General features: G+C 35.8%; 1 protein-coding gene across 9 annotated transcripts in view; it reads left to right on the forward strand.

Moving 5' to 3' along the window:
• RPS6KA3 (ribosomal protein S6 kinase A3) overlaps window positions 1-15,709 on the forward strand; it is a 79,510-nt gene that overhangs the window by 50,688 nt on the left and 13,113 nt on the right. For 7 of the 9 annotated variants that reach the window (XR_007510264.1, XM_049834725.1, XM_049834727.1 and 4 more), the window contains 8 exons: window positions 98-168; window positions 4,113-4,201; window positions 4,479-4,543; window positions 4,645-4,747; window positions 5,559-5,683; window positions 7,694-7,819; window positions 9,657-9,746; window positions 14,042-14,200. Coding sequence is in view for 8 of the 9 variants with exons in the window: in XM_049834725.1 (XP_049690682.1) it covers window positions 98-168; window positions 4,113-4,201; window positions 4,479-4,543; window positions 4,645-4,747; window positions 5,559-5,683; window positions 7,694-7,819; window positions 9,657-9,746; window positions 14,042-14,200 (828 nt within the window). In the remaining variant the exon portion in view is untranslated. The remainder of the gene's footprint in view (window positions 1-97; window positions 169-4,112; window positions 4,202-4,478; window positions 4,544-4,644; window positions 4,748-5,558; window positions 5,684-7,693; window positions 7,820-9,656; window positions 9,747-14,041; window positions 14,201-15,709) is intronic. The other 2 variants (XM_049834726.1, XM_049834732.1) reach the window with 1 other exon arrangement.

Below are 15,709 nucleotides of genomic sequence, written 5' to 3' on the forward strand. Positions count from 1 at the left end.
CATGCATGAACTTTGGAAGGTTAAGATGCTAAGTAGTTTTGTCAAAAATTAGTTTTTGTCCAGGTAATGTAATTGATGAAAGTTTTACTCTATACAGTTTGAAATGCTCACTGGTACTCTACCTTTCCAAGGGAAAGACAGAAAAGAAACCATGACTATGATTCTCAAGTGAGTACACTCTTATTTATATATCTCATCAGGTATTCTACAGGGATGCCCTCCGGGCTGCAATATCTAATTTCTACTCTTCCCTCATTTCCAAAGGTACTGGTAAATCCTCACTCCCTATTCCATACTATTAATTCCCTTTACCACCTATCTAATTTGCCTTTCTATTCCTCCCCCATACCAGGTACAAAGAATTTCATAGCAGCTCTCTAATCTGTAATAACAACTTCTCCAACCATATGATCTTTCCCATCTTATTTCCATAATATTTTTAACTTTCTTATCCTTTTTGATAACCTGTGCATTTTTTCCTTCTTGTTTTTTGGTTTAGGTTGTTTTGGGGGGATTTTTTTTTTTTTTTTGCTTTTTTTGGTTTTGGTTGTTTTTTTCGTCAAGAAAGTATTTTCTCTCCTTATCCCCTTCTCTATCTTACCAGATCCTCGCCCTACTTCTTTATATTACTGGTGCTGCCAACAACTTGCTTCCCTGATACTTCCTCTATTCACTAAAGTGCATCCTCCCTTATGTACTCTCCTATGACTTGCCCAAGCTCCAATTTTCCCCTTTGCTATCTCCAGCATAGGTTTTGCATTAGCTATATCGTGGAAATTGCTTTCCTTCATGCAGTTAACGTTCTTGGTTTTGCTAATGAAGGCCTACTTTTTTTTTCCTTGTTGATCCCCTACATATTCTCTGAACTAATACAACCTGTGACATAACTGTCCCGCTTTTGGGACTGTAGCCTAATGCTGTGGAAACATCTCTGTTTCCTCATATCATAGTTTTACTTCTCTGTTTCCATTCATTTTTTACTAATGCCTTTTTTTTTCCCGTGGAAGCTCGTAAGACTATTTTAGTTTTCTCATTTGTTTTCTGCTTCATTGTTCATCATTGTTCTTAGTCCCGTTACCACTTGTCTACCCATATATTGAAGCCAGCATTTCTTTTGCACCAACAGCCTGTTTTGAAAAGTAAATATATGAAATTCTTTTATATTTTTTCTAATTAGAATGTGAAAACTGCTAGAAAACAAACTCATTCTTTTCCTTGTTTTTACTTTCATAATGCATACATGTTATGTTATTCTTTGCCCTTGTTTTTCTTCCTCATCTTATGTTTGCAAATGTATTTAGTGATGCTAGTTTCTTCTGCTGCCTCAACACCATACCAGTTCAAATCTTTATGTTGCGATTATTGAATGTCTTTAACTAAAAGGTTCTATCTGTTCACAGCAAGCATAAACTGCTTCTGACCACCTCCTACTTACAAGAAGCTAGTCTGAGATAGTTCTACTGTACCCTCACTTATTTCAGGAGCCATGCATTTTTTTTCTATCCATGTCTCACAAGTCGCATCTTTCTCTTCTTTCCTCTGCCTGCATGTGACTCCACTCTGTTCCTCAACGGTCTTTCCACCGTTGCTACAAAAATCTTCTGTATTCAGCTGCCATGTAGAATATCCTCCTTGCATCTCCCCAGTTAATTGACATTCATAATTACTTTCAGATTTCATCTGAGCATGTATCTCTAATTCCCTTTCCAACTTTCTTTTCTCACCTCCTAGTCTCTGTAATTGTTACTAGTTTCAGAGAGCTGCACAAAAAATGTGATATGAAGTAAAGCAATTTTACCTCTGTTTTAATGTTCTGTACGCTTATGATTATTACCTACATATAAATCAGTTTTGCTGTCGGTGATATGAACAGCTGAAAAATGTAAGATATTTTAAAGTCTTTTCTGATAAGTTCACATTTTTTGTCTGGCCCCGTAAGAACGGCAGTATGTTTTCTTTTTATTTTCTGTATACTAGTAAATGTACTATAGTTCTCCTTAAATTTTTCATAAAACTGTTTAAAATGGGCAGGTGTGCCTACAAATTCATATTTTCTTAGTGTATCATTTAAGATATATTGCTTTTCTTACCTTCTGTTCCTGAAAATCCACAGAAAATGTAACCTTTTTGTAACATATGTTTTTCTGGGTTCTTTATTTCTCACAACATTACCAAGACAAGTTTTTGTCTATTCTTGTGGTTTTTACCTAAAACTGAGAAACTCTGCAATTTGAAGAAATCATAGTTTGCAGCAATAAAGTTAACTTTTTAAAGCATCTTTTCTCCTTTACTAAAGAGGAATACCTTCATATAAAATTCTGTCTTCGTCCATCAGGAATGTCAGAAAAAAAATTGCTGTCACTCATGTAGTTGTATAACCTAGGAACTCTGAGGACCTGGTGATCGCCTTTTCTGCTGTGTCATGTGGCCAGTAAAGGATTTTGTGAAAGATGCTCTGTCATGGAAACGGAGCAATGACAGTCTTAATCTCTGTGTTTTGCACAAGGGCCTCCAATTCATTCCACTGTGGCTGCAGTACATACCAGTCCTCTAGCATTTATTTTGCATATTTTGTTTCTGTTCATTCAATCACTTCTCCATAAGACTAATTGCAGTTAGGTTTTTGGCATGGTTTTAGATTTTTCTAAGCAGTTGACCTCTCATGCTGAACCTCCAGGCTGCATCCTACTGTTGGAGCTGGTTTGGATTATAATAGGACAAAGATTTCCACCCACTGCAGCGCAGTCCTATCATATTTAGTTGTCTGTGCTCTGTCCTTCAATAACGTTGTAAATTTACACATTGTGCTTCTGCAGACAATGTGTTCCTTGCTTCCTTCTCACTGTGTGGCTCTGTGATACTTTGCTGTGAACAGAAATGACATCAAGTGAACGTGCAATGAAATTGCTGCATATAAAGCGTATGAGTAAGGACAGAGCTGCTAGTGGTGCGTGGCAATCAGGGAAGCGTTGCGTGGCCCACCGCCCGTTCCTCCACTCCACTGGTGGTCTTGATCTGCCTGTAGGATGTTACTGGAGAGCCCAAAGAAAGACAAAGTTCTTCAGACTTCCCCCACCCCAGCCTCTTTAATGCTGAAAGGAATAGAATAGAAAAATTAGTAAATTCCAGTTTTAAAGTCATGAATCATGAATCAATGACAACGCGTATGCACTTGCTGAAGTGACACGGAGATGGACATCTACAAGTAGCTGAAACACAGGGCAAAACATGTCTTCTGGTTGAAACACAGAGAAAGCTTGTGTCATGGATTGTTACAGAAAAAAAGCAAGCTACAGGTTGAATGAGAGATGGAAAGGAGGGAGTTATGCCTATCCTTACCATTATCATGGTCATAAGAAAAAGTGGGACCTAGTAATAGTGTGCGGATGGAGGCTCAACATTAAATGGAGAGGAAAAAAATATGGTGAGGATTACAAAACAAAATTAAATGACAACTACAAAAACTTAAATGTAAAAATTCAACACTGGCAGGTGGGGAAGTAATACTTGAAATGGATTGGGGGAGAGCAAAAAGAAAGGAAGGAGTGATTTTTTTTTTTCTTCTTCTTCTTCTTCTTCTCTCTTTTACTTGCTAATCTTGTAAGGTCTGTCCTACCTTAATTCAGTTTCTGTCTTCTAGCTTAGGTTTCCTGTTGTTTTCCTTGGGTGTTGTTGGTGTCTGTCATACTGTGGTAGTTTTCTTACCCCTTCTAAAATGTCTTTTATCTTACTATCAGAATGGATTTGCTTGTTTGGTGTCATTTGGTAATAACTGGACTTAAAAGTGGATCAAAGCATATTACAAAAACTTACAAGTTTGGAAACTGGTTTCCTATATATTCTTTTCTACATTTTTTACCACCTCTTCCTCTACTTAAGTTCCTGAGTCGTTATATTATACTACTCAGAGAAAAAAAAAAAAAAAAAAAAAAAGAAATTACAGGTTTACATGACTGACAGCACTTTTGCTCTGTTTCTGATGTCTGAAGGCAATTTCTTAGTGATGCTGTTTTGTTTGATATGGATTTGTTGAATGACAAAGGACAGGGGGAATGCAGAGTTAATTCTTACCTAAATATGTTTGTGTGCTATTAATTATTTTTGTTCTATAGGGCCAAACTTGGAATGCCCCAGTTCTTGAGTCCTGAAGCACAAAGTCTTCTGCGAATGCTCTTCAAAAGAAACCCAGCAAACAGATTAGGTAAAGTGTTCAGTAGAATATTTTCAATTTGATCATAATATTGATAACGTCAATGATCATTAAAGTGACTAAATAAATTTACAGTTTCTGTGTAAAATAGGCTTTGAAGTAAGAACATAGTTTGCCTGTATGCTCCTCTAATGATTGACAAAATATCATCATTTCTGGTCTTCATACATCTAAAATTAATGCAGAAGAAATAAGAAATATAATTTTGCTAGTCATTCTTTTGACCAAGAAGAAAATTATTCACAGACATTTTTCTTCCTTATAAAAGGAGCAGGTCCAGATGGAGTTGAAGAAATTAAGAGGCATGCATTCTTTTCAAAAATAGATTGGAATGTGAGTATCTTATTCAAAATTAATTCAGTGAATTTCTTAGTTAAGTGTTTGGTGGTGTCATATAGCTTTTTAATTCACTCTGGCCTATGCCTTTTCTTCAGAAATTGTACAGGAGAGAAATTCATCCCCCTTTTAAACCTGCAACTGGCAGACCTGAAGATACGTTTTATTTTGACCCTGAGTTTACAGCAAAAACTCCAAAAGGTAAAAAGATAATAATTAAACAATTTACATATTCAAAAATTAGAAACGTTGTTCCTCTTCAGCTTACGTAAAGTGTCTTGTTCTTCCAGGTGTTGCTGGGCTCAATGAATGCTCACAGACAAGTATTCCATAGTTCATAAAGGTTTTTTTGGTCTTCAGTTTAAATATATCGTGAGGGACAACTGAGTTGTCCTATGTTAAAAATAATCCTCAGCAACAAAACATATACATCAGTTCAATTTTACCTATCTAACTGATCTCATTTTTTAAATTCAAAAAGATTATCTGTGTCTCTAAAGGCTATATTCTATGGCTTCGTTTCATTCATGATGGTGACTACATACTATGTATATGTAGAAGTTTAGTCATTTCAGACTTTGGGTGGCAAAGTCGCTGTTTCGGTGCAGTCTGTCTCTGCATAGTTTTACACTGATCTATCCAAAATATGATAGAAATATTTGTCTTTACAAATTTAGGGCGTTAGCAAAATTTGAATACTTTTCCTCCATAAATATAGCATAGATATGCTGCTATATGTAAATATTTTCTGCAAAGTACTGGGGTTTTGTATAATAAAATATTGTCTGACAGTAATTTGATCTTTGTAGTCATTAACTATCATTTGTGTTTCTACATGGTATATGCAAAACAATTCAGTAATTATTTCTATTTTGGTCCTCAGAAACACTTTCTGCAGATTCCAGTTTCTGCGTACTTTATAGAATAAAGCTATAGTTTGCTCTTCAGAGTAGACATAATCTCATCTCTAACTTTAAAAACTTTGCTTGTAAGTACATGATGTGTTTTTCAGATTCACCCGGTATTCCACCTAGTGCTAATGCACATCAGCTTTTTCGGGGATTTAGTTTTGTAGCTATTGCATCAGATGATGAAAGCCAAGCGATGCAGACAGTTGGAGTGCATTCAATTGTCCAGGTGAGTACATCTACTTGAAAGAAAAAAAAAAGTCAATAAAGCAGTATTGCTACCTCTTGGTGGGGGGATTGTTTCCTTCATCACAGAATGAAGTACCATGACAAAGTCATTATCAGGTTTATACAAGAAAAGTAAAGACGAGATTACTTTATCCAAACAAAACCTCTGAAGGTGCAGGACCTGTTTAATTACTGAGCAGCCAAAGGTGTGAATAGGCTTCAACCCTTAATGAAAACATTTACCAGCTGTACTGTATTAACTCTTGAATATCAAGCCATAATTATAAGGTGGAGGGGAATTACAGACACCTTGATCTTTTTCCCCTATGCATGAAAATATCAGTTGATTCCTGCAATACAGTAGGAGGAGGCACTGCAGTAAAATTGTGAATTGTATCTGGATGTTTTGGACTTCTGTGTGTTTTGGAACCCATGAACCAGCATGTATTCCGTCCCTCCCAAGCACTTTGAATTAATGTGCTAATCTGTGATATTTTGTAACTCATTTCAGCGTATCACACGTGCAGTGTTATAGTATGCACACAAGCATTGGCTTCCTAGCAGTATTGGAATGACTCCGATATGGTCTCGCATATTAATAATTGTGAGGTGGTCACTTCTAATAGCCTAATGCAGTTGCTATTCTTATATATTCTATTACTGCCACTACTGCTTATTTTTGGACAACAGACCTTTGGTTAGGTGCAGTTTTGTGTGGGACAAGAAAGGTGACCTCATGCTAGACTGGGGGAGAGGCATGCCTTGCAGCCTTATGAGGCTGGGGTCATTCTAAAGGCATGCTTCGGCACTGGAGAGTTTACAGCCAGCAGGGAAAAAAGCAGATGCGTGTACAGGGAAGAAAATTACGACCTCTGCAAAAATTGTTTTTCTACCTCCTCTTTCTGCTTTTAACAATTCTAATTGCCAAGGAAGGCTGAATCGTGAAAACCATCTGATGATCTAAATTGTGTTGAAAACTTATTGGTGCATAGGTAGGAATAACAAGGTATTCTGTATGATTGAGTTTGTTTATGTTTTTCATTGCAAGGATATTTTGCAAATGTCTGAGAATTTTAAAAAACCAATTTATTCAGAACATGAATAGCTCTTTTATTTCTTTAATCCTCTGATTATGTCTAGAATAGTCATAACATGCTTGTTTGTACACATCACCTGTTTCATGTGTAAGAAATCGCTACATTTCAAGGGTTTTTAGGTCCTTTCTTATTCTAAAGAAGCTGTCTGATTTGGTATATGCATCAGAATGACTTCTGGTCCTGAAGTCTTGCTAAAAGTTTCTGCAAGCTTTTCTGTACTCCTTCTTTCCCACATAGTTTTGTGGATGAAATTCTTTCTCTTTGTATATGGTTTCCTTCTCTTGTAAAGGTCTGTTTCTCTGCTGCCTTTCCTCTGTGCCCCTCAACCGCTTCCTCACTCCTATTTCCTCTTTTCTGTGCCGCAGGATACCCAGATGGTTTCCTGCGAAGGCTTTGCATCCTTTGCACAGACTCCTTACACTACAACAACATTTCCTTCCCTCACAGGGGTGAACACTTGTCCTTCTTTCAGCTTTTTATTTCTGTGAAAGGATTTTTGACTGCCATTCTGTGCAGTTTCCAGTTAATCTGGTTCTATTCAGTATGGCTGAATTTTCCGGCTGGCATTCATCTATTCAGATAATAGAAACAGTGATGCTTTTTTACCATTATTTTATCATGTAGTCTTCTGATCTTCTTTGTTTTGGAGATTCTATCTCTAATAAATCATTAACCAGAAAAATCATGTTGTCAGTTTCTAAAATACAGTGTGCATTGTTGACAATGTGTCTAATATGTAATTCATCTCATACTAATATCAAACAGAAGGTAGTGGTTATTTAGACCACTTTGACTTACTACAGCCAACAGTTTAAAATTTGAAGCAAATCAGTAGGAATTAAAAAACTTATTTTTATTATAAAGATGAGATATATATCTAGAATATTCATCAATTGATAATGTTATTTTGGTAGCAGTTGCACAGGAACAGCATTCAGTTTACTGATGGATATGAAGTAAAGGAAGATATCGGAGTTGGGTCTTACTCTATCTGCAAGAGATGTATTCATAAAGCTTCAAACATGGAATATGCTGTAAAGGTAATTACTTTGTTATGAAACGCTGTTTTCAGGTTTTAGCATCGTGTAGTCATTGTGCATCATTAATTTATTTGCCATAGAGAACATAGCAAATGAAGATCATTTTTCTAATATGAAAAGATTTTAGATGCAAATATGAATTATACTAATCAACCAAATAGAATGTTTATATTCTATTTATATAGAAGATATATATAGTAGGCAGATATTTATATAGAATTGCTATGGGTTTTGTTATCTGTATGCTGGTTTGGGTGGTGAAAAGCAATCTTCACTCTTTGAAACACCTATGTAATTACAGTAAAACTGATGGGAGTAACATGACTGCTTCTAGAAGGAAATGTTCTATGCAAAGCTTACATGACTTTTCATCATTTTTTAAAAGTGTGATTGATTACTTTTACTTAAACATAGTTATATATGGGGGTTTTGCTTCCAAAGTAGATTCGTAAATTGTCAGATATCTAAGAGTTCATAATGGTGCTTAAGTCTGGTATACCTTCCAGAATAAACTTAAACTCTTTGTCTTTGCTTGCTAGTTTTTTAACAAGTTTTCTAATGGTTTTATGTTATTCTATCAGGCTTTCTAGCACTTCTTTGAAGGCATTAAATTCTTAGTTGAAATCAGTAGAGTTCCCAGAAGAGGAATGATAAGATTTTTTTGTCTTTCTGTATAAGACTGTGGGCCTGAATGGTTATTATGAAAGCAGGAGTATGGATTTGCAGACTTTAAAGCGGGGGGGGGGGGGGGGGGGAGATTTAAATCCTGTACTTGAGGTGGTTCTCTTTTTGAATTGTTGAACAGTTTACCACTTAAATATGTAAAATGTGAACATAAATTAAGTAAGTTTTGCTGTATCCTTGTATGCAGACTGTCTATTGGAAACCCTCCAATTTCAATTTGGTAGTTACATACTTGTCTTTATTCTGGTTCTGGCCAGGGACAGATTTGAATTCTGTGCTTGCAATTTGAAGTAATTTCTTGAAACTGGAAGAAAGTAGTGGCATAGCTGTTAATTCTCTAAGCTGTAACATTTACTGTGAAGATTGCTTTGCTTTTCTGTTGCCTCTGTTGTGACTTTTTTCCTCAAGGAATCATGAAAAAAGAATGAGGTGATCAGTGTCCAGTGTTAGGATGGTGCTGGTAGCAGTAAGAGCTTAAGGATGACAAGAGAAAGAAGGGGTAAGGCAGAGATAGAGAAGACATTAGAGGAAATTCTGTAGTTCAGAAGGAGACAAAAAAAGGAGAATAATACTTTTTAAGCAGGGCAAAATAATATTTTGCTTGTTTGCACAGGGAGAACTTCGGAGCCTGATAGCAAGCCTCCAGAGATTCAAATGAACTTTTGTACTGGAATACTTGTTTGAATTAACTCTGAGAATTTTTTTCCTTTTTCTTATTTTTGATTCCCTTACTCTCCTGCTTGGTCTTTTGCTGCACTAAGTATGTGTTTGAGATTAGCTTTCTGAAAATCAGTTCATTAGCGTTGCCAAACCAGTATCTCATGTCAAATTAGGAACTTCCTATTTTATTAAGTGATGGGTGACTAAGTCTTATCTACTGAACAGCCTTGCATTATTTATCACAGCCTGAGGGACCAGATCATTTATCCTCAAACATTGTTTTCAACTGAGAGATTTTTTTCCATGTTTTTCCAACATTTTTTGCTTTGCCTTGCTGTTCCAATTTAACAAACTTTGTTTTGGTTATAATCCATGCCCTTTACCAACAGCAATAAATATTGGTTATCTGTTTATGCTAGTAAGCACACCCAAGTGTTACGCTATATAATATTCCCCAAAAGAATTATGCCTATGTATCTATTTGCTCTTACAGATTATTGACAAGAGTAAAAGAGATCCAACAGAAGAGATCGAAATCCTACTGCGCTATGGACAGCATCCGAATATTATTACTCTAAAAGATGTAAGTAGTGTGTTAAAGACATCCTTTAGTGTATTATAATTGCACATCACTTTCTAATTTGAGAGATGACAAACTACATGGTTTAGATTTATGTTCATGTTTTTCAGTATTTAAAAATAAAACAATGTCCCGATGCAATTTATTCAACAATATCCAATTTTTTACTGAGATGTCTCATTGTCGTCTTTTAAAGATGCTCATGTTTTGGTACAACATAATCCTAAGCAGTCAAGTAATTCATCCTTCATAAATCCTAGCACAGGAATAACTCATTTAATGTTGGCTGTATTTTTAAAGGAACAAGCAAGTTTTTTTGATACCTTAGTTAACTTTGAATCTGCTTTTGTTTACATTAGTGAAAAGCAATTTTAAAGTACATTATTATATAACTGAGGACTCGCTGTTAGCACAATATCCGAAGTAATTTTCATGGACAGTAATCAGTATTACTCAGTAGTGGACAAAATCTTTTCAGAGCCATGGTCATCACTTTTAATTACCTAGTATCTTTATCTGGTCTTTGTATGGAAGGTTATCTAGCTATTTTTTTTCTTATATTATTTGCTCTGACCATGGAAACATTTTGAACACAAAAAGCAAACAGTAGCATAAGTTGGGAGGTAGAGGTTTTTCATAGTGAACAGTAGAGTCTGATGATCTAACAGAAAAATAAAATTGTCTTTCTCTCCTTGATTATGCATTAAAGAGGATTAAAAATTAAAAAGGCATATGCTTAATGACTTTCTTAGCCTGCAGGAAAGTGTTCTGGTCCCCAAAACCAAACCTCAAGCAAAACAGCTAACCATTTCCAGGAACCTGAGCTCAGCTGAAGGGAGATTCTCAGACATTTTGAAGTCATTAAAACAGTAGCGCATAACTACTTGGAGAGGAGTACTAGAGAACTCTGCCTAAAGTTCTTCTACTATAATCTGTCTTCGCTTCATCAGTATCATGTAGTTTGGCCCTTTCTTGGGAGAACAAAATAAGTCAGATACACAAGGGAGCCCACCGTGGAGCTTACTTTATTGCAAGCTAGACATCATAATTACAGTCCCACTTTCTGTTTGTTCTGCTTCACGTGGTTGGACAGTAAAGCTACCTGAAAGCAACTGTGCTAACACTCAACCTGTATCAGTATTCACATTGCTTTTAGTGCTGCATGCGAGGTTTATGTGCGATTTTAATTAAATTATGGAGGTTATGTTATTTAATGAGGAAGACAAACATAAGGAATGTGAGTACTTACCTGAACTTTAGCATTAATAATAGTTCACACCGAGAGCAACGAAACCCAGGCAGCTTTGAAAAGTTGCCACATAGGCTGAATTATTTTACTTTGTAATTAATTCTTCATCACCAGTCATCTTCCAGCAGGAGCCATCTTTCGTTCACACCAACAGTAATACACAAATAGCAAAAGGAGACTACAAAAAAAAAGCCTTAAGTCCGCAGAGGAGGAAAGATAGTAGGCTGTAGTTCTCACTTATTTCTACTTCAGATGAATTCCCCAAGCAGAGTTTATGGAAGTATGTCCAGTGTAAAGAAAGATGTATAGGATTCATATGTAATAGAAACTTGTATAATATCTGCTACTGCAAGAATTTAACATTGATTTAAGTTTTCATTGTCCTAATACAGATGCATGGGGCAGATTGCTTGCATATCCCACAATATAGTGGTGTGCTATTACACCTTTCAGAGGAAAGAATAAGGAGTACATGGCCTTCAGGCCTCAAAACTCATCAAGAGCACCATGTATTATTATACGAATAAAACTCATTGTTGATTTGACTCATTTTTTCTTCAGTTCCACACCAAAATCTAAATGTTTCTATTTTGAAATGCCAAAATAAAATGTTCCGGCATTTAAGTGCATGTCTTTGGAAATTACTATTCTGCAAGAAATAATTTCTTTCTTTTCTTATATTTCAAGAATAAATGAAGTAATGTTTGAATTTAGCTTAGGATGGAAATTTTCATTCTTGCCCAGACTTTTTATGTAATTTACTTCTGAAGGTGTTTGGATTGAAACAATGGATATTCAAAAGACCAAATTCTTTCTGCAATGCACAGTCCTCTGGGGTTTTTCCTTCTGATTGTTATCAGTGGTCTTTTTCAGTTACACAGTATATAAACAAAAGAAGGAGCTATATTGTGCTAAATCAGATGTCGTCCTTATCCAATATCCTGCCTCTGACAGTGGCCATTAGTGGATGCCTAGGAAACAGCGTAAGAACAGAGGAAGCACACAGCTTCCAACAAACCATTACCTAGAAACTTCCTGTGCCAGGCCATTATATGTATTTCACTCTTTTTTACCTATTAGTTACTGTTCTGTAACAGAACTTTTGTCCTGTTTTGAGTTATTTAAAGCATTGGCTGAAGAATCTTTTCAGAAGCATTTTAGAAACCTGAATACAATATATTCAGTCTCCCTCTTTAAGCGCTTATTTATGAGTTCAAAAAAACTCCTAATATGTATGTGAAATCTTATTTCACTTTGCAAAACCCATGTTCTCTTTCTCCATTACATTATATTTTGTTCATGTGCCTACATCTGTTTCTCACTATAGTTTCTTCCAGTTTGCCTGGTAGAGAAGACATGATCTTTGACTGATCTTTGGCATGTGTAGGAGTTCATTTTAAGAGCTACCATCACATTTATGATCTCAGCATAATACTGTTCACCTAACTGCGAAGACAACTTCCAACAGTATTTATTTATTCAGTGCAAACAACTAAATTGATAATAGCATTAATGAAATCTGGGCAAGGCAAACGGTTGGTTTGGGGTGGGTTTGGGTTTTTTTGGCAGGCAGACAGGACCAGCAAGGGATAGCAGGTAAAATAGCAACCAAATGCAAATTTTGCTTGAATGCCCCCTGCAGTACTGACGTGTGCGCTCTCTCATGTCAAATGAAATAAGCTTATTTCCTCATGTTCTACCAGGATTAGAGAGAGCATGCCTATTAAAAAATATCTCAAATGTCTGTTTAGCATCTAGAATTAGATAATTCTGCTTCTTAATACTGTGTAATATTTAAACGCTTAATACAAACACATTCAGATCAGCCATTTATATTTTATGGGCAGAAATTTGCTGTTAAATGAGAACATAGAAACCCATCATGTCGTCTTCTCCCTAAGATCATAAGCCTGTAAAGCTTGCAGAATTATTTCTTTAACACTCTTCCTCTTTTTTTATTTGGTGAGAAAATAAATCCTTTTAGTATAGTTAAGAGCACAAAAAATTCTAAGCTTAAAAGTTTAGTAGCCTGTATTTCCCAGGTAGCTTAAGACAAGGAAATTGGGATGAAAACTCTTTTTTTATTTAGCAGATATCTATTCCTAAATTTATTTTACTACAAATTGGATAATTGTTTCTACTTAAACACAAACTAGTTTTTATTTCACGTGTATTATGGAACAGAACGATTCCAACATCACCGTAAAAAATAGGTTAAAATAATAGCAGGGAACAGAGTCTGTAAAAGGTTTTGCTAAAGCAGGAACCACTTTCTGGATTAAGTTAAAACCCCAAGAAAGTGCAACTGAAATGAAGTGTATAAGTATACCTTAAAACATGTTTTGGTATAGTTCAGTCTGTAGTGCCCCCTGGTGATAATATAAATAGTTCTCAACTGTTGTTTTCCTAGAAGATAAAACCCATGCAAAAATTAAGTCATTTTCCATAACTAGAAGTAAAGGCTAAAATATACATATCTTATAATTTTAGACTTTGGTATAGGCTTTATGTGCGGAGTAGTGTATAAGTTACAGGCCTTTATCATAGCAGCTTTGTATGCATTAACTTCACTGTTCACAGCGGCTATTTGAGGTGAACTTAGATTTATTTTTTCTTTTCTTTTTTGTTCAGTTGGAATGATCTCTGTTCACATTTGTAATTTGGTGCAATAATTGCTTCTAGAATTAGGTCTGGGTTTGCATTAATTAGACTAGTTTCCATTTATTACTACTACTTAACTTCTCCCATGTCTAGTTTAATTTGTTTCAATAAAACTATGTGGGGAAAACTACATGTTATTCATCTTTTTTTGTCTTTAAACATTTACATGCCAGTATTTTAATGTTATTTCATTACTGTACTACCTCTTTGTAGAAGGTTCTGTGTTCATTTCTGAAGATGAACAATGTTTGGATAGTGTGTGGGGTGAGAAAGATGGGAAAAATAATTGAACAGCACAGCTTGTGGACACACCTGCACTATCTCTGGGCATTTCACAGGAAGATAGAGAATAAACATTTTGAAGTTTACCTCTTTATGTACTTTGCAGGTTTACGATGATGGAAAATATGTATATGTTGTAACAGAACTTATGAAAGGAGGAGAACTGCTGGATAAAATTCTTAGGCAAAAATTTTTTTCAGAACGAGAAGCTAGTGCTGTTCTGTTCACAATAACAAAAACAGTCGAATATCTCCATGCACAAGGGGTAAGTTTTCATCTGGAACAAAATGCTTACAGATGTAAACATTCTTCTCTTTCAGAAGTATAAGCTCATATTTTGACGTGTTCTTGTGTGCAGTAATTAAGTAATGTTTGGTAAATAATTACATTGCAGCAGGAATTTGTATTGAAATCAAAACATTCCTCATCAGCTGTGTAGATGTCCAGGTAACAGAGGTCATACAACTGTTTCTGTTGCCCTGCATGCAGTCTGTCAGCAGCTCCATGGAATATGCAGATAATGACTAATAGGATTTGAGAGGAAGCAAGCCAGGAAGAAGTGCTAGGACCAGTGCTGTTGCTTAGCTATGGGACCTGATGTAATTCCAACCCCATCCTGTGACAGACCCTGCAAATTTATTTTCCGCCTCTCACGCTTTGTAAATTCTTCAACTTCTTGGTTTTGAAGAACATGGTATATGACTTGGGCCATAGAGTCAGGAAGTTGTAGTGGGCTGTTAGGAGAAAGAAAATTAATGCTGCAGGAAATGAATTTGGAGACAGAGGAAGTAGTTCAAAGATAGAGAAGGCCAGTGTGACAATCGCATGGCAAGAATGACAAGTCATGTTGCATTTTTAAGTAAACAAGAAAAGGGGGATAGAGAAAAAGCAGACAGTAAGGGTGCAGGGAAAAAGTCAAGCTGCTAACACCTCATGTTATTACCCAGAAAAAGATGCTTTGGAACACATAGTACTCAAATTATTTTAAGAAACAAATAACAATTCAGCACACACTATGTCATTTCTGGGAGCTATTATTCTGGAAAATTTAGGATTGAAGTTATCTGGTGTATCTTATTCTGTGATTCACCACTTTCTTCAATCACTTGCTCACACATGGGTTTTTATTTGAGCCTGTGTGCACAGGTCTAGAATGCTTGGCTAGCAGCATCCATGGGAATTATGAATAAACCTTGATACCTTCTCTATGGAAATATAAATAATAGAATAACACAAATCATCGCTTGGTTCCTTCTTACTACACATGCCAAAGAAGGCCCAGTGTCCTTGTATCAGGTAAGGGATTTTAGGGGCCTTTGTTTCTTTGCTGTAGATCTCTGTAAGCATTGGCATTTTAACTTGCATTAGATCACATGCTCTTTGGAACTTTTAATTTTGGAAATTTTGGGGTGTCCTTATCTTAAATACACTTCTGCATGAAAGATGACCATATATGTAAATAGCAAGCACTTAAGTAGTCTAATTTTTGTCTGGAAGAGTCCTCCCTGTCTTCAGTGGATTTTTCTTTTGTAGCTCCTTTGGACACTGAAGGAGCTCATTTGAATATGGTATTAGGTAATACCTGTTTGACAGACTCTGAATATCTGTGCAGCCTCCACAACCCTTCCCAGAAGGAGTTTCCTCCTGGGCATTCATAGGATACTTTTGAACTGAAAAATTAGCTAAGCAAGGAATGAAATCTTCCTCTTCCGGGTAAGCAATACTTCAAGCTCTCACCCAAACCATTCTAAAAGTATTAGGGTCAGCATACAAC

Source organism: Accipiter gentilis, chromosome 32 (assembly GCF_929443795.1).
Source record: "Accipiter gentilis chromosome 32, bAccGen1.1, whole genome shotgun sequence".
NCBI classification, from domain to species: Eukaryota; Metazoa; Chordata; class Aves; order Accipitriformes; family Accipitridae; genus Astur; species Astur gentilis.